This window comes from Mytilus edulis, chromosome 12 (genome assembly GCF_963676685.1).
Source record: "Mytilus edulis chromosome 12, xbMytEdul2.2, whole genome shotgun sequence".
Lineage (NCBI taxonomy): Eukaryota > Metazoa > Mollusca > Bivalvia > Mytilida > Mytilidae > Mytilus > Mytilus edulis.
In genome coordinates this window covers 76,585,840-76,608,093 of record NC_092355.1, presented here as the reverse complement: position 1 = coordinate 76,608,093, position 22,254 = coordinate 76,585,840, and the positions used below count along the sequence as shown (strand labels likewise).

General features: G+C 31.5%; 2 protein-coding genes across 2 annotated transcripts in view; both read left to right on the top strand.

The window, feature by feature from the left end:
* LOC139497850 (uncharacterized) overlaps positions 1–22,254 on the top strand; it is a 497,218-nt gene that overhangs the window by 84,308 nt on the left and 390,656 nt on the right. The window lies entirely within an intron of this gene.
* Positions 517–18,298, top strand: LOC139499138 (uncharacterized). The gene is made up of 8 exons (XM_071287820.1): positions 517–664; positions 4,878–4,938; positions 6,302–6,464; positions 11,059–11,346; positions 12,480–12,555; positions 14,449–14,519; positions 15,845–15,922; positions 16,981–18,298. The coding sequence occupies exons 2-8, from the start codon at positions 4,906–4,908 to the stop codon at positions 17,274–17,276; spliced, it is 1,005 nt and encodes a 334-aa protein (XP_071143921.1). The 5' UTR covers positions 517–664; positions 4,878–4,905; the 3' UTR covers positions 17,277–18,298.

The following is a 22,254-nucleotide window of genomic DNA, read 5'->3' as shown; positions in this document are numbered from 1 at the left end:
ACAACTTGTAAGTATTTTTGCTTTGTTTATCGGCTTCAAGTTCGAATTTGCGTTCACCCTATGACCGTTTTGACTCGAGCAACTGATACGGCGCACAATTACAAATTTAGAAGCTTTATATTTTTGATGAGTTTCAATTTTCAATTTTTTGTTGGGAATATATTTGTTAATTTCCAAATGCGAATTAAATTATCTCTAAATATCGGATACTTACAATTTAGCTGCAATGCTCTACTTACATAAAAGAAATTATTTAAGATAATTGTATAATCATGCATTATTAGATCGTTTCAAAGCTACGCTGCAACAAAAAGCAAAGGTCCAAATAAAAGGGGAGGGGACAATTATCATTAAAAAAAAATAATGAGAATACTATACTTTTTATTTTTATTCAAGGACATGTATAATTGTGTGCTGGTTACACGATAAATATTTCATATTCCGAATGGACTTGAAAGACAAAGAACGATAATTCAATCAATATTTGTTTTTTAAAGTTCATTTACCTGGCATACACCGATTTACCTACACATGGAAATTGTTGACAAAACAAACCAACGAACAAATGTGTTTATGCTTGTAAGATGTCTCTTTAAAGTGTTGGCTGTAGAAATAAAGGAATGAAAGATCTACTAGTTATTCAAGCGTCGTAGTCAATTAAAATGTAAGTAGAAATAACTTTACATAATAAATTCGATGAAAGTTCGTTTATCATGTTACAAAATTAACTATTAATTTTCACAAACACATTGAGATTAAATAATTATGGTATTATCAATTACAAACAAATAAAGAAAATTGTATAATAAAAGTGCAGTGACACTGTCTTTGAACATCGGTATACTACTGTTGCCTTTATTTTTCTTATTTAATTTTTTTTTAAATAAGAAAAATGGATGACTAAAAAAAGAACAGTGTATTCTTACATTATCAGTTATGTCAATGAACAAACACAGAAACATTATTAACATTTAGACAGATGTCGTTGAAATAGCGCTATCATTCATAGACTTTACAAGGCTTTTTTTATCATGGCGAATCGCTGCTCAACAGTGTGTACAATATCCTCAATAATATTGAATGTTATCTTACACAATTTAAATGTGTGTCTAATTTCTAAATATAGGCATATTTTCAACTTTGTAATTGTTTGGCTTTATAAATATTTTGATATGAGCGTCACTGATGAGTCTTATATAGACGAAACGCGCGTCTGGCGTACTAAATTATAATCCTGGTACCTTTGATAACTATTTACACCACTGGGTCGATGCCACTGCTGGTGGACGTTTCGTCCCCGAGGGTATCACCAGCCCAGTAGTCAACACTTCGGTGTTGACATGAATATCAATAATGTGGTCATTTTTTTATAAATTTCCTGTTAACAAAAGTTTAAATTTTTCGAAAAACTAAGGATTTTCTTATTCCAGGCATAGATTTCCTTAACCGTATTTGGCACAACTTTTTGGAATTTTGGATCCTCAATGCTCTTCAACTTTGTAATTGTTTGGCTTTATAAATATTTTGATATGAGCGTCACTGATGAGTCTTATATAGACGAAACGCGCGTCTGGCGTACTAAATTATAATCCTGGTACCTTTGATAACTATATCTCCAACGGGTATTTAATAATTACAAATATGTATTTGACGTGTACAGTACTCAATAACACAGTTTATGGAACAATTATAGTTGTTAGATTGTTGACATAAGGTAGCACTCCACAGTTAGATGTGTAGTTTCGCATTTTGGCCCCTGTGAATTTTTCAAATATGAGAGCTAGTGTGCAATAAAATTCATTTTTGGATAGCTGAGTATTAAAATAACCTTTGTATTGGGTTTATATGAACATCAAGGTTATGTAATGTATGTAATATAGGCTGTTTTCTGTATGACAGTCCGTATTTGCATGTCCCTACCATACACTGGTCCGGCAATTATTGCAATGTTTTTTTCCAACTTTTTATCGCACGAACTTTGTGATTGGATTATACGAAAAAATGAGGCGAAAGACACCCATTTTTTATTTGATCATTAGGAAGATTTAGGGAAACAGTTTCTGAAAAGGTATCACTCAAAGGCATTGAAATTCTAGTTTGATCCAAATTTTTGGGTGAAATGTGACATGTTCACCCCCCTTTTTGCAATATTTTATGGGAAATAAATGCAGAATGTTGCCATGGATACACATAAAAGAAATTAATTTTCACCCTTTTCACTTTTGAAAATCAAATCTATGGAAGATACTGATTACATACATATGCACATGTACAACACAAACAGTTAGGTTAATGTATTAGAAATCCAGGAATAGGAGATGATAAAACATTTTGTGGCTCATTTTTAATTTTATTTTCTAACTGTGGAGTGCTACCTAATATTGAAAGAACATTAATTTATCATGTTCACACACGTAGATATTGGTGGTTATAAACAACATTAGACCAAAAGCTGTAGATATTGCATTAAGTCATATTAATGGCCTGATTAGTAATTATTTATTTAATCAACATGTTCACACACGTAGACATTGGTGATTTCAAACTGAACTTTAGACATTAGACATAAAATTGGTCTGAAGTAAAAAAAAATTTGTAACAACAACATGAAAAAAAGTAAAAAAGTAAAAAAGACCACGAACAAAGCCGATTTGGTGCTCGATGCTTTATATAACCATTTATGTATTATTGATAGATATAAAAGAAGAACAACAGTTAATATAGCACTTAACATAACTCTTATTCAAGGTTTTGTATTGATATCAAGTAATTTTTCTTGGATGTTCGATATTTGTTATTTGACAGCTATTTTTGTTGGGCCATAAACCACATAACATTTTAACTGCTATTGCATAAATAAAGACAGCAGTAGAATAAAGAAAAATAAACTGAACTCCAATGCAAATTCAAAATGGAAAGTCCCTAGGTCCCACAGTGTGGGAACGGAACTGTACGGTGTTCTAATAATTTGGTCATTCGGGAGACTGTCAAGCGGGGCACCGACATTTGCAAAATAACAAGTTGCTTGATGGAAACTTTGATGAACTCTTATGCTTCTATAAAACGTTTCTGTTTCAAGTTTTGATAGCTAAAACATTCTTTACAGTTCCGTTCCCACACTATGAAAAAATGGCACAAACAAAAGCGGCACACACATCACACGAATGGATAACAAATGTCATATTCCTGACATGGTACAGTATTTATTTGGTATACCACTGTCTAAAAGAAATTGTGACCATTCCCAATGTAAAACAAACACTTGTGGTAATATGTAAATCTTGTCTTGATTCTGAATATATTCGAATATTTGACATTTCAAATTCAGGTTCGAGAATCGTCAATTATGAGGCCACGGTTTTTTAATTTGTTGGTTTACGGATTTTTCCCATAAAAAAAGTCGGGTCGGTCGGTCGGAAAAAAAAAGAAAAAAAATATCTTTCAAAACAGAAAAAAATATGCAAAATAAATATATACTTCACCTTACTAACAAAATGTTTGTCTAATATGCTGTTTTGTCATAATTTCTTAACATTAAGTTCGATGAAATATTATTGATCATTCAGTGATCATGAACGTCGCATGAGTCGATATCGTTTAATAATTTCCTGTAAAAAAGGGGGGGGGTTGCACGAACAAAGACGAAATTACGTCATTTCACAAACAAGAAAAACAGATTCGCGTAGCTCTCAATCAATTCCAGAAAACTTGGTGAATAATGATCTTCAAGCACAAAAACTGATAAAGAAAAAAAATGTAAAAACGTCGTACAAAAATAAGTTTCAACACATGTGTCGAAAAACATAATAGACTCTTCCACTGGAAAAACGACAAAATCGGGTTTATCAGTTGTCATGCAATCCGGTTTTTATCCCAATGGTCGAAATTTTTTGTTATCTATGAAACAAGAAAATTTCAAATGATTTGTTAATATTCAGTACTTAATTGATGTATTCCACCTGTCCACATTTGGAAAAATCTATTTCTCTGAGATGAATCAGATGCATCTTACGGACTGATGACAAATAAGGGAAACGAACTTATTTTGTAATTGGTTTTAAACACAGGTGTTCGTTCCGCAAAATTATTTGCGCAAAAGACATTTCAAGGTCAGTTATAATTGATTTGTCTATTTTTAGAAACGTAAATTGGAAGTTTTATTTTTTGCAACAGAAAGTGTTATCAACTTTGTTAATGATTAATGCATTTCATTTCATAAAAGGGGAAGATTTTAATTATTTTTCAGGGATAATGCATTTATAAGGGTCGGTGGGAATAAAAAAGCATGAAAAGTCAATTTTATTTTTATTCTGAAAATCGGCAAAATCGGGTCGGCGGATCCGTAAACCAACAAATAAAAAAACCGTGGCCTGAATTAAAATTTTAAACTTCGCGGTATCGGAGGTGTTTTGCTTTCCTATTAATATCATGGAAGATCACTAGCGTAGTTGAGAAAAGGTGTAAAAACGACTAATAGAGGACTTGTGCTTCTTGTTTTTCTTCAATTTTCATGCTGATAAACAGTTTGTAATGGTTTTTTTTTAAACTTGCCTCTTAACTTTGGTGAAATTGAATAAGTGACCATTTGTCTGCATGTTCATTTTTGGACTGATTCTGCGTTAAAAAAAGTAAAATCGTCGAAAATAACATGAAGAAACGTTTTACACAGAAAATTTGTTTTGCTTTTTTTAATTAAGTACGAAAAATCTCATTGTTTGTTGTTTTAATTTGCTGTTTAATCTCACAAACCCAACTTGTGTGTTGTGTTAATATTGTGATATATATTTGTGCAATATGTATATAGCAAACGTGTGCCAATATGCACAGGGAGAAATACCTAATTAGGTGCAATAACTTTTGGTTTAAATTGTTTGCAGATCGAAGTTATTCCCTGACCTCTATATAATGAAAACAGCAGTATTACCCTGGTTTTTTCAAGTAAGTAATTTTATTTGTATCAAATAAATACATTTTTATAATATGGCATAAGTACATTTCTGATTTTCTGTTTTAAGTTTGTTTACACGTCTATGGTCTTGCGCTTAGGCTTTGTCTTTAAAGAAATAGATTGTGCAGAATATTCCTCAACTAGTCAATTGATGATTTTACTTGGAAATAAGGAGATGTGACGTGGATTCCAATGATTTACGAAGACCGAACAAAAAACCAAGCAGTGGTTTGTTTATATAAAGACTAAACATTCCAATTGTAAGAATCAAATAACAAACAACAAAACTTCATAATATTGTATACTCTGACAAATTACACTTATAAAAAGAATTTCTGAAAACGTTCATCGGAAGGTACCAAGACCTTGTCGATAAATATTCCGTTTATGTATCAACTGATAATTAATACACGATTGTAAATAGTATAGATTCTGCGTAGTGACGTTGTTTATCATCTTAATAACGTGTTAGAGTATTATATTATTTGTCAGTAATAATATTAATATAACTTATAAGTCTGTTTTTCGTTATATTCATTTGACGTGACTCTGTACAAATGTATCCTTCATACTTTGACCGACATAATTAATTTATTTATTATCAATACTTTTACAATTAGTCAGTAGTTTTGTGATAACCATTTGACGTGACTCTGTACTGTTATATCCCGTAATTCTTTAAACGACAAAAGTATTCGTAAACTTTTTCAACCCTTGGATGGATCTTACATAGATAGAAACAATCTTATCTAAAAAAAAGCAAAACGAGGATATTAAATTTCATGTACATGTAAGCCCATGTGTGCTTCTTTTATTGTTTTATAGTAATTTAAATGATAACACAATGTTGATGGCTGTAGCCTATTTTTTTACATTTTTATCCATTATGTCTGTTTGTTTTGTTTAAACAGAACATATAACGGAATTTGACGAGACTGTCATCAAAGTGAGAGGGTTAGCGACATTTGAAAATGCCTGTACCAAATCAGAAATAAGACAGTTCTTGTCCATTCGTTTTTTATGTGTTTTTTTTATTTTCGATTTTGCCATGTGATTATGGACTTTCCGATGAGATTTTCCTCTAAGTTCAGTATTTTTGTGATTTTACTTTTCACACATTGTTGTCAAAATAATGGAATTTGATAAGACTGTCATACAAGTGAGAGCTTTAGTTAGCTATAATACAAGGTTCAATCAACCATTTTCTACATTTAAATATATGCCTGTACCAAGTCAGGAATATGATACTTTTCTTCATTCGTTTGATGTGTTTGAGCTTTTGATTTTGATTACAGAAATTTCTTTTTGAAATTTCCTCGGAGTTCAGATTTTTTGTAATTTCACTTTTTGCAGATCATTGCTTTGACATTTGTATATGAGCTAAAATGTCCAGCGCCAGGACATTGGCGTCTAAGAGCAAGAAAGTTTTATTGTGGTCAGAGTTATGTGTGTTTGTTGCGTTCACCAGAGAATTCGTATCGAGAGACCTGTGATGGACTGGATTATAGTAGCACGGGTAATACTGCTGTTAATTATCAATAATTAATTGCCCATGATACAGTATCTCCTTTCGTAATGGACTTAACAATAAAACTAAATTCTGATAAACTGCTTCAACTTCTGATTATTTTTAATTAACCTAAAAATTGTGTTTACTATATTACTAATGCATTTAAAAGAGGGACGAAAGATACCAGTGAGACAGTCAAACTACAAATGAAAAGGACAAACAGACAAATAATAGTACACATGAAACAACCTAGAAACCCAAAGAATAAACAACACGAACCCCACCAAAAACTAGGGTTGATCTCAGGTGCTCCTGAAGGATAAACAGATCCTGCTCCATGTGTGGCACCCGTCGTGTTTATGAGATAACAAATCCAGTCTAGTTCGGTAGGTCACATTCATGAAAGGGAAGGGGATTGTAGTTACGACGTAAGGAACATATCCGTTTTGGGAAACGGTTATTTCATAACGGTCAACCAATAATAATATGGCGTCCGTAAAATTTACGAAGATAAGATTTCAACGTCACCCTTTAGAACTCTTGATTTAATAGCTTCAATGTGAGCAACAATCCTCTATCAAGAAAATCATGATAGGAAATGCAAGCACGGGCATATCGTATCAATTGCGAGATATATACCCCGTATGCAGGTGATGTCGAAATGTTGCTACTTAGAAATGGAAAATTTACAATGGAAAGCTGAAATCATCGCTTTTGTAGTAACGTTTTGTTTTCAATCGACCCTCATTGTCAAATACTAGATGTAAGTCTAGATATGAGGCCGACTTAACTGTATCTGTTGTATCCTTTATCTCTGGTTCAATGGGATTGGTGCATTCGACATAGTCACCAAATTTTTAATTATCTAGTGAAAGAACATCAGCTATATAGCGGAAAGTAGAGTTAAAGGATATTGCAAACTTCTTATCTTCTTGCTAAGAAGTTCCTGTGTGAAGTCAGCCTCATAATAATTAAGAAACAAGTCGGCAAGAAGAGTGGCACAATTCGTTCCAATTGGAATGCTTAAAATAGGACAATATCAAACATTTCAAAGAATTCACATTTTCATTATCAAACACCTTCCACATCAATAGTCAATGTATTGTTACAACTGACGATTTGCTTTACTTGGGACAGGCACATGCATATGGAGCGGGTTCAGTATTTTATAGACCTTAAACATCCGACATTTCAATCTGTAGCAGTACATACACATAGTTTTGATACAAGAATAACATTTTTTGTTAGTTTTTCTTAGCTTGATTGTGATGTTATGATGGCACCTTTTTATTTAGAGTGTAAAAGAGGGACGAAAGATACCAAAGGGACTGTCAAACTCATAAATCTAAAACAAACTGACAACGCCATGGCTAAAAATGAAAAAGACAAACAGAAAAACAATAGTACACATGACACAACATAGAAAACTAAAGAATAAACAACACGAACCCCACCAAGTGTAAGTTTCTTTTACTTTCTGTACATGCTATATGATTATATTTGTACACTGTTCATGATGTTGCTGTTTGCAATGTGTTAACTTCTCACTTGCGACATTATGAAGTGAACTATTATCATATATGTCTTACACAAATTGTACCTTGCTATATCATAAACTATGCAATTTGTTAAGAAATAAAATGTGAGAAATACATTTTTCAATGTTTTATAATCTCCACACTTAATTTCTAAATGGCAATTCACAGTACTCAAAATTATTTGCTCAAATTATTTGAAAATTTACAATTGGAAAGCTGAAATCATCGCTTTTGTAGTAACGTTTTGTTTTCAATCGACCCTTATTGTCAATTTCTAGATGTAAGTCTAGATATGAGGCCGACTTAACTGTATTTGTTGTATCCTTTATCTCTGGTTCAATGTGATTGGTGCATTCGACAGTCACCAAATTTTTACTTATCTAGTGAAAGAACATCATCAATATAGCGGAAAGTAGAGTTAAAGGATATTGCAAACTTCTTATCTTCTTCCTAAGAAATTCCTGTGTGAAGTCAGCCTCATAATATACTGACCGGCTTTAGAAACGCAACACTAGATTATTTTTGTGTTATTTTTGAATGAATGTGTCCCCGTCAAAAGCGATGACTGCATGTTACAAACGCCAAAATAATTGTCACAAAGGTCAACAAAGTCTGTCTGATATGTTTTGGGTTCTTTTTTGCACCTTCTGGTTTTGCATTTGTTCAACCTATTAATTGTTTTTGGCAATTATGCGGTCGGAACTTGAGGGCTTTTAAGGTTTTCCTTCAGTCGATTCTTTGGCAATTCAGTTGATGGGAAACATTAATGGCATGAATCTGTACTCAATGGCACTCGGCAATTTGAGTAGCAGTTGACGTTGCGGCCGTAAACCTGTCTAGCAAATGACGTTGCGTAATCAATTCTGTTGACGTTTCATTGTCTCTAAACGTTTATCTGTTCATTGATGTCCAGCAACAAATCTTGTCTACTTGTATCGTTGTCGGAAGGACTGTAAGACGAGTTTCTGAAGTCATACAGTATGGTTGCAGCACGTTTATGTTTTAATGTTTGCAGTATTCTTAAGGGGTAATTCAGTTTTTTGTTTCTCAGTCTTGGTCAAATGGAGATGCAACATTTTTAAACTGGTTTAAGTGATGCAAAGGATTGAAAGAACTGTTTCACAAAGCAAAACAACCGAAACAATCTTTCATGGGTCCAAAATTTCGCTTTAAGAAATTCGTGCGACTTAAAAACTTCGGTATGTTCAATAACCACAGGTTAGTCAGATTTTGATTTTTTTGTACGGAGAAAGAAGTATGATAAACATGCAAAGTAGTTGTAAGAAAATTAAACAAGATTTAGTTAAAAAAATCAATAAAATGAGTGTTGCGTTTCTAAAGTCGTTCAGTATAATAAAGAAACAAGTCGGACAGAAGAGTGGCACAATTCGTTCCCATTGGAATGCTTAAAATAGGACAATATCAAACATTTCAAAGAATTCACATTATCATTATCAAACACCTTCCACATCAATAGTCAATGTATTGTTACAACTGACGATTTGCTTTACTTGGGACAGGCACATGCATATGGAGCGGGTTTAGTATTTTATAGACCTTAAACCTCCGACATTTCAATCTGTAGCAGTACATACACATAGATTTGATACAAGAATAACATTTTTTGATAGTTTTTCATAGCTTGATTGTGATGTTATGATGTCACTTTTTTATTTAGAGTGTAAGTTTCTTTTACTTTCTGTACATGCTATATGATTATATTTGTACACTGTTCATGACGTTGCTGTTTGCAATGTGTTAACTTCTCACTTGCGACATTCTGTAGTGAACTATTATCATATATGTCTTACACAAATTGTACCTTGCTATATCATAAACTATGCAATTTGTTAAGAAATAAAATGTGAGAAATACATTTTTCAATGTTTTATAAACTCCACACTTAATTTCTAAATGGCAATTCACAGTACTCAAAATTATTTGCTAAAAATTGAAAAAAAAAACGAACTATTGGCACTCATGTGTTAGACTCTCTACGGAAATATAAACTGACGAGGCACCTTTTTTGTATATACTGTCTGCGGTATTTTTAATTATTTTAAGATGTAAGCAAAGAACTATGCGTATTGTGAACTACTTTTTCACAATTCAAGATGGCCGGATACAGATAGATAATCTACGTTAAATTAAGGCGGTTGTTTTTAAGCATTTGTAATGCATCTTGTGGAAATATAAATGAGCCAAAGTTTAATCTTCGAAATTTGGCCCATTTTTATTCTAAGAAAAATAGAAGAAAAAATAATATTTCATATATGATTTATACATTTAAATCAAAAGTTTGTACTCTTTCAATACAGATATTGCACGGTGTTGATAATTTTATTTTATCAAATTAAGCTACCATAACTTAAATTGATATTAACACTTAACATTTTTTATTTTTTGTTGTTGACAGTCATGACCATTTGACTCCTACGTACGATGCTTTAATTCCCCAGGTCGTTTATGTCTATTATTGTTTTTAAGACTACATAACTATATAGCTTGGTTACCTTAGTTGTATTTGGCAAAACTTTTAGGAATTTTGGTTTTCAATGTTCTTCAATTTGTACTCTATTTGTCCTTTTTAATTATTTTGGTTTCGAGCGTCACTGATGATTTATTGGTAGACGAAACGCTGGTCGGTGAGATACAAAATTTAATCATGGTATCTATGATGAGTTCATGTATTTGGTTTTGATGTTATATATATAAGTTATATTTGTTATTCTCGTGGGATTTTGTCTATATGTGTTACATTTTAGTGTTATGTCGTTGTTCTCCTCTTATATTTAATGCGTTTCCCTCGGTTTTAGTTTGTTATCCCGATTTTGTTTTTTGTCCATGGATTTATGAGTTTTGAACAGCGGTATACTACTGTTGCCTTTATTCATGTACTTTATAGTATGGGGTTTGCTCATTGTAGAATGAAAGAGTGACCTTTGCTTTTTTTCGACACTAATTTTTTATTTGGGAGATAGATCTGACATCTATTTCTATAAAAATTAACCACTTTCTATTGCAAAATGTTGTTCTTTCAATTTCTTTTATATCAATTTTAGGCAGCAAACTTATTTTCGAACCATATTTCAACAAAGCAGGATGCAGCTCTGAAAGATATCAGCCTTTCCCATTTTCAACTGATGGTAACAATAAGTGTGTGTATCAAAAGTCATTTTGTAATGAACAGGGTCAAATCGTCTACCGTGAAGGAAGTACAATAAATGATACAACATGTATATGTGATTCTTCACAAGGGTACATTTTTGTCACCACGCCAAAACACAACTGTTATTGTTTACCCTTAGAGGAAGACTGTTCATGTCACAAATTCATTTGTGGTAATGAAGGTAAATTTGAACAAACATTTTACTTCACACCTATGATGTAAATATTAAAAAAATTAAAAAAGGCAACAGTAGTATACCGCTGTTCGCAATTCATACATCGATTGATAGAAAAAACGAATCCGGGTTACGAACTAAAACTAAGGGAAAAACATCAAATATAAGAGGAGAACTACGACACAACAGAAACACAACATTAACATGTAACACACAGAGACACGAACTATAATATAACAATGGCCATTTTACTGATTTGGTACAGGACATTTAAAAAAAAAATGGTGGGTTAAACCTGGTTTTGTGGCATACCAAACCTCCCGCTTTTATGGCCATGTTAAATCTAACATTAAAATGACAACAGTACTTGAAAGGACTACAATACGGAAAATCTCTAACCAAATTGCGAAATTAAAAGATTAAACCCATCAAACGAATTAAAAACAACTTTCATATTTCTGGTGTTGTAAATTCCATTTTAATAAAAATTTTACTTCACACCACTGATGTATACCCTAATGTAATGCCGATGTAAAAAGTAAAAACAAAACTACAGAACTCAAAGGAAAATTAAAAACGGAATGTCCATCATCAAAAAGCTCCAACACATCGATCGAATGGCAAACAACTGTCATATTCCTAACTTCGTACATTCCACTTTTTGTTACTGCTGTATATGTGTTGATTTCTTTCTTGAAAAACTACCAGTAAATGTTTGGTAAAGCTCGAGAAAAAAAAAGGTTGATTGTATTTTCATTTTAGTTTACCTATTGTTTATGCACTTGTTCCTCTGCAACAATCTATATTATAGAACATTTCGGTATTGTAATTCATGAAAAACACAAACGGCTAATGCAAATGATAAATTATAGCCGAAAACAAAGATAATAGTTTTTACTGATAAATATCTGTCTTGTGAAAAATAATATTATAACCTTCAATACCGATACACATGTAATTCTATCACTTAACTTTCTATTAACGAAATTGTAATCTTAGTTGATTTCACTTGTCGAACTGTATATATAAATGTGCATGCCAATTATTAAAAAAAAACTTATAACAACCAACTGATGAAACATACTTATTCTTAAAGGATGTGTACTTCAATGAATTACATGTTATTGGTGTCATTACAGAAAATCCGTGTCCCTTTAATCATGTTATTGGTACTGCTGTTCGGAATAAATCATGTCAAGAAATTATCGTCAGAACGTAAGTAATTTGCCACTTTGAAACTCTTTCAGTTTTTTAACAACCCTTTTCGACTTCAGCACGACTTCTGTTTTATTAAAAGAAAGTTAAGAAAGATGTATATTGTCATTATGCTGTTTAAAGGATGTACTGTAATGCACTGTCATATCCTATTATTTATCAATGCGTTTCCCTGTAATTGTGCATGTGATTGTTTGTACTATTTTCCTGTTATATAGTGTTGTCATTGTAACGTTATTTTTTTAGCGGAAGTTTTGGCTAGCCACGAAAACAGGTTCAACCAACCATATTTTTCTTAAAATGTCCTGTACATAGTCAGGAACATGACCATTGTTATATAATAGTTCGTTTCTGTGTGTTACATTTTAGTGTTGTGTTTTTGTTGTTTCGTAGTTTTCATCTTAGATTTAATGTATTCCCTCAGTTTACGTTTGTAACCCAGATTTGTTTTTTTTTCTCAATCAGTTTATGAATTTCGAACAGCGGTATACTACTGTTGCCCTTTTTTATGATTACCTTATAAGCTGGGGGTTAGGCTAGACATAATACAAGTTTCAATCCACAAGTTTTTTCTTGTATAAAGTCAGAATTTGCAGGTGTTATCACATAGTTCGTCTCTTTGCATTTTGGCGTTTGTTTTTCTTTTCCGTTGTTTTCCTCTTATAGTTGATGACTCTGGTTTAAAATTTCAACCATAATTTCTTTGACTCTCCATCGAGCAATTACCTTTCGAACAACAATTATGGTTTTTCTTCCTCAGAAATAGATTATCTTTGCTGTATTTTGCAAAATTTTTAGGAATCTTTGGTCCTTAATGCAGTTCAAAATTTTATTTGTTTGGCCTTTTCACTTTTCTATGATTCGAGCGTCACTGATGAGTCTTATGTAGACGAAACGTGCGTCTGGCGAGAATAATTTTTAATTCTGGTAAGAGTGTTGAATGCATACATGATATTATATACTACTGTTGCACACATAAATAACAGCAATGCTTAACAATTACTTAAAATAGTTTAGAGCATAAACATAAAGTTTGAAAAAAGGAATACCTCAAAATCTGTTTGTTTCCAGGAAGCTTTTATAATCACGATATGAAGTGCTCGATTCTGTTAGCAAAATTCGAAACGTGATATTAGTTTTACAACTTGAAATATTTTTGTAACCTTATTAATTTTATGATCAGTTGTGCGGATTTATGAAAAGTTACCCATTATGTAATGTGTCTCCTAATTAATATGGTTAAATGTGATGGCAAAACAAGAAAATATGTCGTATAAAATTTGATCTGATATACCTTAATTCGAAATACACAAAAAACAGTTATAAGAGTTTAATGGAGAAGACACTAGGACCCAAATCCTATGTCTGACATTTCTGGAGCCTTAAACTTGTAAAAAAAAATGTTAGTTGTGGAACTTTTTTCTGATTATATTATTATAATATAAACATGATGACGTAACAGCTCAATGCATGAAATATGTTTCTACTTATCATTAATACCTCACGGTTGCTGACATGTGTAATATGCATCACTCTTAACTACCTACCAGTATTTATCAATTAAGGTTTCCGAGTTCATTACGTGTCAAGATATAAAGTTAAAATATCAAACTGAACCAATGGTTGTTAAGTGAGGAAACCAACAGAGTTTTAGTATATTTTCCCACTGTGTTGGCTCCTAAGACTGCACGACTTTATTTTCAGATTAAACAGATTATCACAGTAACAAGTCTATATGGGAATGCTCATCTAAATAATAAGCGCGTTAAATAGTTAGGTCCATTGTTGTCTGTATGATCTGAAGCTATTTATACTTTTTAAATTGTCATTACTTGTGTATCTTTTTACATTGGCTATTGTCTTGTTGATATTTTTCCTAATATCCTCAAACAGGTCACAACCAAAAAACTTGTCTTCTCCATTAGAAAACAGATTTAAAGATGTCAGAAATTATTATAACGAAGGTATGTTTGCATTTGTATGGAAAATATCATATGTTAGCCTCTTAAAAAAACATCAACATTGCATCAAATTACTTGTGTATAAAAACAACAAAATAGCTAAATTGTAAAAACTCCAAAATAATCGAGACTGAAATGTTCATGAATTGCACATTTACTGTCAGTTAACTTCGAAACTGGATTTTGGTGTTCTCCTTTCACCAAAGCAGTGCGATTACAGTTGTATCCATGAACATTCCGTTACAGGCTGAATAAAGATGTGTCACTAACATATGTATAAACCACACCCACAACCAGGGAAAAACAATTCTCAAGTTGGCCCAACCCCTCACCACGGGAACACTTGGACACCTGGAAGTCTGTAATAAACATGTTTACAGATGTTTCTCATCATCTAATCCGGTTGGTCGGTCAGAAAAAAAATGCTATTTAAAAACATAAACAAGTATGTATATCATACTAATTTACCTTTATAATATGGTTCATAAATAGTTTTCTCGTTTGAATTATTGTACATTTGTCAACTAGGGGCTATCTATCAATTTGACTCATAACTAAGGTAGCACAATACAAAGATTTGTTCACTCCTAATCAGACAACTTTAAACTGATGTAATTCATTTCATCCTTCTTTATATTTTATAGATGAGGTACCAAAAGAAAGAAGAAAGATTAATCTTTCAAATTGTGATAATTTCATTTTGACATGATTATTACATAATCAATTGTTATGTAATAAGTTGCTATATTGTGATGTCCACACTTGAATGAATTTAGCGTCTTTGTTCTTCATAGCATCCCAAAATATTTTATAGATTCTTGTACAACACAGCTTGATCTCCAAAACTGTGTCTCAGATTTCCACAAACATCAATAGAACAAATGTTATACCACATTGAATTCAGTGATCTCTTATGAATTGATGTTGCAAACTTCATTTAAGATTTATGAGAGAATGAAATACAATAGGAAAAATCTGAGACATAGTTTTGGAGGTCAAACTGTGTTGTGCAAGAATCTATAAAATATGTTGGGATGCTATGATAATTATGTCAAAATGAAATTATCACAATTTGAAAGATTAATCATTCTTCTTTCTTTTGGTACCTCATTTATAAAATTTAAAGAAGGATGAGTGGAATTACATCAGTTTAAAGATGTCTGATTGGGGATGAAAAATCTTTGTAATGTGCTACCTTAAAGACGTATAATGTTTAACCGTTGTGTCATGTGAGGTATGGTGGAAAGTTTTCTCGTTGACAGTCATACCATATTTCCTTCTTTTTATATCGTGTACTGTAAACCTTAAACATTTATTTCTCTTTACAGGTAGAACTTATAAATTAAACTGTATTTACTTTACCGTAGCATTGTTGATTGTCTTGACCATTGGTTTACCAATATACGGTAATTATACATTCTAAGTCAGATGAAAGTAGATGTCATGCAATTATCAGTTAGAAAGTGATACACAAAGAACAAAAAGTTATCTTTCTTGAAACATGCAAAATATGCCTTTCTTAAAATATACGAAAGTTATTAAACTGACATACAAACTTCTAAGTTTAAAACATACAAACAAAGTCATATCAAACACTGCAATCGATCAAAAGACAATAAAAACATGAAAAATAACAATATGCTAAAAAACACAAATCTTTCTAAAATTACCCGTTGATAAATATGAAATTATTAAAAAAACTAAGGTTTCAACTACCTAACGCTTATTTGGTCTTAAATTGATTTGGCTATTTTGTTGGTATTTTTGTCATAAAGCTCTTCAACTGTTTTGGTACTTATACATCCTCGGCTTTCACATATTCGGCGTTGAGCGTTCCTGATAAAGCGGTTCGAACGCATTAAATTATTGAACGTGTAATATTGATTGGTTATAGCATACAACTCACACATGTATGTCATATAAATATTGTATACTAGTATGTCGACATTCTCTTTAAAAAAACAGTTATCCCTGTCTTTAAATTAAAACTATGGTAACATTACCTGGTTAACGAAACAATTTTTAACTTTTGCTTATGTCTTTAACAATCTTGAACGAGTCAAGAAATCATAACGTCTCACAATCAAACACAGTAGTATATATATTTATATTCTACAAGGTGATAAACATAACAAATAAACAAACTTACTTTTGATATATCTCCGGCCTAGATATTATATACTATCAAGTCCAGAAATTGTTAACGAGGTGATTTAAACACGGTGTACTTTATTATAGAAATAATAATTGCAAGTAAAAAACATAATGGGATAGATTGCAACAATAAACAATATTTATAGTTTTCCCTTCTGTTTTCATCTTCAACTTCATTTATCTGATTAGCTGTGTATAGTTGTATCTTGCCATAATTCGAATCAATGAATAGTCATATTTCTGGATGACGTGAAATTGTTATTCGATGTATTACGGTATTTTTGATAAATGAAATTGGTTATGTTTGCAGGTTTATCACAGTGGCCTGATGCATTCTATAAAGTTCCTTCGTTTAAATGGATAGTAGATCACCTAACGTTTTTTGATGTGTTGAAAAACGGAGAAAGTAAAAAGATTAAAAAACAGAGTTCAAAAAAAGAAAAGAACAGGAAACTAATGGAAATACTTTTGAATGGTGGAGAAAACCACTATAATCAATTCCTCGACGCTTTGAACGCATTCGATGAATATCAAGAACTCGCAATACTTATACAAAGCACAGAAGTTACAACTGAAGAAAAAGAATTATTTCAAAATTTGCACTAAAAGAAGGAATTAAAACATATATACTTGTATGTATATAGAAAAGTGATAAAGTTTGTCCACATTGTGCATACACTATGTATAAATGTAATCATATATTTTGAAATTCAGTGAAAAATCATGAACAGTAAAAATAGATTGGAAAGTACATCAAACTTATTTAAAATAAAACAAAATTCAACTCGTAGCCTGAATCCCTCATCTAAAAATATAAAACATTAACACTTGGGCTGTATGTTTTTATTCTATTTATTGTTTGATACTGTATATTCTTTTCTTGATGTATAAAATACAGATACCAAGTCAGGAATATGACAGTTGTTCGCCATTCGTTTAAAAAGTTTGCGCTTTTCATTTTGCCATTTGATTAATAAGTTTGCGCTGTTTATTTTGCCATTTGATTATCGACTTTCCGTTTTCATTTTTCCATGGAGTTCAGTCTTTATGTGATTTTACTTCTTAGTACATTTTTGTTTTTATTCATTGTAATTTCATTTATGAAAATCATTCGATTCTGATTGAAATATTGGACTCAGATTTGAGAAAGAGACCCCACAATGGATTTTGATTAAAGGAACGGACGTGGATCAAAGTATAACATTGAAAGCATTAGTAAAAAGTTAAGGCTACAGACTTTTGCTTTTAGTTAGCTTAGTATATATTCCGAATAATTTATCTATAAAAAAGCACCTGTATTAATGATTTAGCTCGTGAAACACATGTAAAGCTCATTTTGATTAGGGACTGACATTGATAAAGACCATTTGTTGTGTCGACATGTTGCTCAAAACGATTTAATTTCACCTTGTTTCTATATATTTATATATTATTAGTATCGTTTAATAAATCTGAAAACATAAAATTTTGTTTGTGTGTTTGCTGTTCTTAGTTTTGTGTAAAATATTCGACGCATATTAAATTTGCAGAATATATATGTTCTATATACTTTGTAGTTTAGCATAATTGTACATTGTTAAATACATTTGTGTTCATCAATATAATAAATATAAATCTGTTTTCAGTGATTTGATCTGATTTCTTCTTTCTTTGTTCGATATTATGCTTGGTTCATTAGTGTAGAACTATTACTTATCAATCGAGTATGGTTTCGATAAACTAAACTGTACCTAACTGTACTCGACTTTTGTCTCGATTTTCCTATGAGTCTGATTGAGTACTTGATAACTGGTCTGAAATTGTACTCGATCAATTCTCGACCCGACTTGATTAGTCTTGATTAGTCTCGAATTTGAGATTTAGTCGCGACTGGTCTGAGTCATTCCATCTATCTCAATTATATATAAAGCATACACAGTTCCTGCTTATTTAGTAGTTTGAATAATGCTGTCAAATTGATAGATTTAATTGAAGAGTAAAATAAGCTAGAGTTCTTAGGTTGGGTTTCAGACAGTTGCATATGTATAAATTATATAATTCTATTCCATATTACAATTATATATCATCGAACAATATTTCAGGTATTTGGTTGTTTGGTGTATTGCTATCGAATATCAAATGAGTTTAATCTAGTATTTTTTTTATTTTGGATTCCATCAGACAGTAAGCATTAAAACCTTTTATGAGTGTCAAATCAAGTTGAAATTTCATAAAACCCTACAGCTACAATGTATCCCAATTGTTAATTGATATTGCCAAATGCCATGTTAATTATTAGTTTGGTATATTTCTGTCAAATTCTTTGAATTTAACTAATAGATAAAAACAAACCCTAATAATTCAGTTCGAACCAAATTTAGATATAGACATTTGAAACTTTTTATAGCTTACTTATTCAAGTAGATTTGTAGAGTAAAATATGTGCTCGACAAGTAACACACTATCTTTTCAAACTCTGTCCAGTTTATAGTGTGATCAATAACTGCTCATGGATTGCACAAAAAATAAGCTTAACATATACAAATTTTAACTGATACATAAGTACATTACACTTATTATATATAGAATGTAGATTGGCATTGTCGTATGTTGCATAGGTTTTGGGGATTTTCTGTTTTAATGGTCTTTTAATTAGCTTTTGATTTGGGTTTTCTCCCTCTTTTATTAATACAAGGGTCAAAATTAGCCTTCTGTATGAAGTAACATAGAAAAAATACCAAACAACAAAAGAAATTCAAAACGAAAAGTACATGTTTTTCATAAAATGTCAAAATAAAAGTTTAAACACATCAAAGGAATGGGAAATAACTGTTACATTAGTGACTTTGTATTCGCGATTCATTGTGTAGAACATAAGTAGTAATATACATAAAGTAATCACTACTAGACATTTCTTTAGGAACTTAACAGAAAAAAAAAAATAGTTTAATGTGCAGACATAATGTTTATTTTCGGCCGTTGCAAGCCTGGCTTATTTATTTAGGACTATTTTTTGTTATATTTGTTTCAGTTTTTACACACACACATTCGAACATATATCTAAACATGTCATGAACAAAATCATTTAATCATTTTCAGTACTAGATTTACCAAAAACATAAAAATAAGAAGATGTGGTATGAATCCGAACATGGCTAATCAGACAACAAAGTTAAAAAAAAATTGAAAGTGAGCTTTTATTGGCGAATGTGTGGATTTTAACAACGAGAAAACCCAATACGTATCTTCGGCTGTAAAAGATTCTGACATGGAAAATATGAAACTATTTAATTGCGAAAACTAACTAAAACCAATTTCGAAACACATATGACAGACATGAATAACGACAGGCTCTAGTCTTGTAAAAGTTGTTTCATCCATCAGTACTATGAATATGCCTTCATTAACTCTGATCATTTGTTTTCAACAGTATCATTAGTATCCATTTAGTGTACCGGAACATGTGTCCCACGCAGACATGTTGTCAAATATATGCATTAAGGTATGCATTTACATCATGTGAACTGAAATAATAATTAAGTTTGCCCGTTTATAAATTTTGAAATTATCTAGAAACTAAGGTTTCAACTCCTTCAGGCAAAGTTGGCTTTAGATGAATTTGACTTTTTATTTTAGTTTTTTTTTTTACATATAGCTCTTCAACGTTTTAGGTACTTATGTTTCTTTGAATTTCATATGTTTGGCTTTGAGCGTTCCTGATGAAGGTAGATCCAGAAAAGCGCTTCGGAAGCAAGAAATTATTAATCGTGTTGTTTTAATTTTTTTAATGTAAATTCTAGGCTATTATACTACACAAGTAAGTAGTTGCATACACCTGTTTGGGATTTCCATCTCACATGGATCCAATTAGATTTTTTTTTAAATGGTCTTCTCATTTGACTGCAATCAAAATGGGGAAAGTAGTTGTATGTTAACACAAATATCTTGAGGTTTTGATGGTAAGGATATGTTCTGACAAGGTACTAAAAAGTAAAATAACGAAAATACTGAACTCAGAGGAAAATCTAAACGGAAAGTCCATAATCACATGGCAAAATCAAATGACACAACACATCAATAACGAATGGACAAGAACTGTCATATTCCTGAATTGGTACAGGTATTTTCAAATATGGTGAAACTGGTGGATTAAACCTGGTTTTGATAGCGCTAAACATCTCACTTTGTTGACAGTATCATCAAATTCTTTATGTTTACAATGATGCGTTAACTAAACAGACATAATAAAATTAATAGTAAAAGTATGGGTACAGCAGTCATCATCGTGTAACACTTTTAAAAGGAACAATTTAACAGAACACAAACACATCTATCTACAAACAAATGCATTAATTCGCGTGTCTGTCGTCAGAAAAATGTATACGTCTCATATTTTTGTCGTTCAATGTTTATACAAACAATTTTGAAATTTCACATGGGCAATGTTAGCATACAGAGTTAAAAAGGCAAAAGTTTGTAAGAATTAATATCAGAAATAGATCGAGATTTGAAATAGTCCAAAAGTTCTATAGAATTTATAAGAATCCATAAATAGTTCATTCCACTACGCGATTGAATAATTTTGACGTTTGTGGCTTAACGTATTTTCAAATTCATAATATGAATATATCATACTGACATATTATAGAACAATAACATACTGACGGGATTTTTACAGAGTCACGTTATAAGAACCAAAGAAACACAAAAAGTCGCATATACAAAACACACCAGCAAAAAATGAAAGTTAATACAAACACATTGACGGGATGTTTAAGTACCGACCCACGTTAAATGGATATCACATACAACAATCCAACAGTAAAATTAATATTAATAATAGAACAAAGACAAATTAAAGAACAATATAACACGTTGTTAAGATGATAAACAACATTAGTACGCAGAATCTATACATTAAGACCATCATGTATTATTTGTGAAGTTGATACGGAATATTTATCAACAAGGTCTTGGTACCTTCCAATGAACTTTTTTAATTCACCATATATCATTTATCTCTTGAATTTTGCCTACAAATATTGTCTTCAATTGCAGGATTCTGAAGGTGAGGATAGGGATGGAATCAAGGCATCACATGATTTGCCCTATTTGCAATGCATTTATAGATTGGAAAATATCCATGCTGCACAGATAATAAAACATACGGGGTATATATCTCCCAATTGATACGATATTCCCGTGCTTGCATTTCCTATCATGATTTTCTTGATAGAGGGTTACTGCTCACAAGGAAGCTATTAAACCAAGAATTCCAAATGGTGAAGTTGAAATCATCCCTTCGTAAATTTTACGGACGCCATCACGAGTTGGTTGATCGTTATGGAATAACCGTTTCACAAATGATATCGAAAATGTTCCTTACGTCGTACCAACAACCCCCTTCCCTTTCATGAATGTGACCTACCGAATTAGACTATTTACCGGATTTGTAATCACATAAGCAACATGACGGGTGCCACATGTGGAGCAGGATCTGCTTACTCTTCCTGAGCACCTGAGATCACCCCTAGTTTTTTGTGGGGTTCGTGTTGTTTATTCTTTAGTTTTCTATGTTGTGTCATGTATACTATTGTTTTTCTGT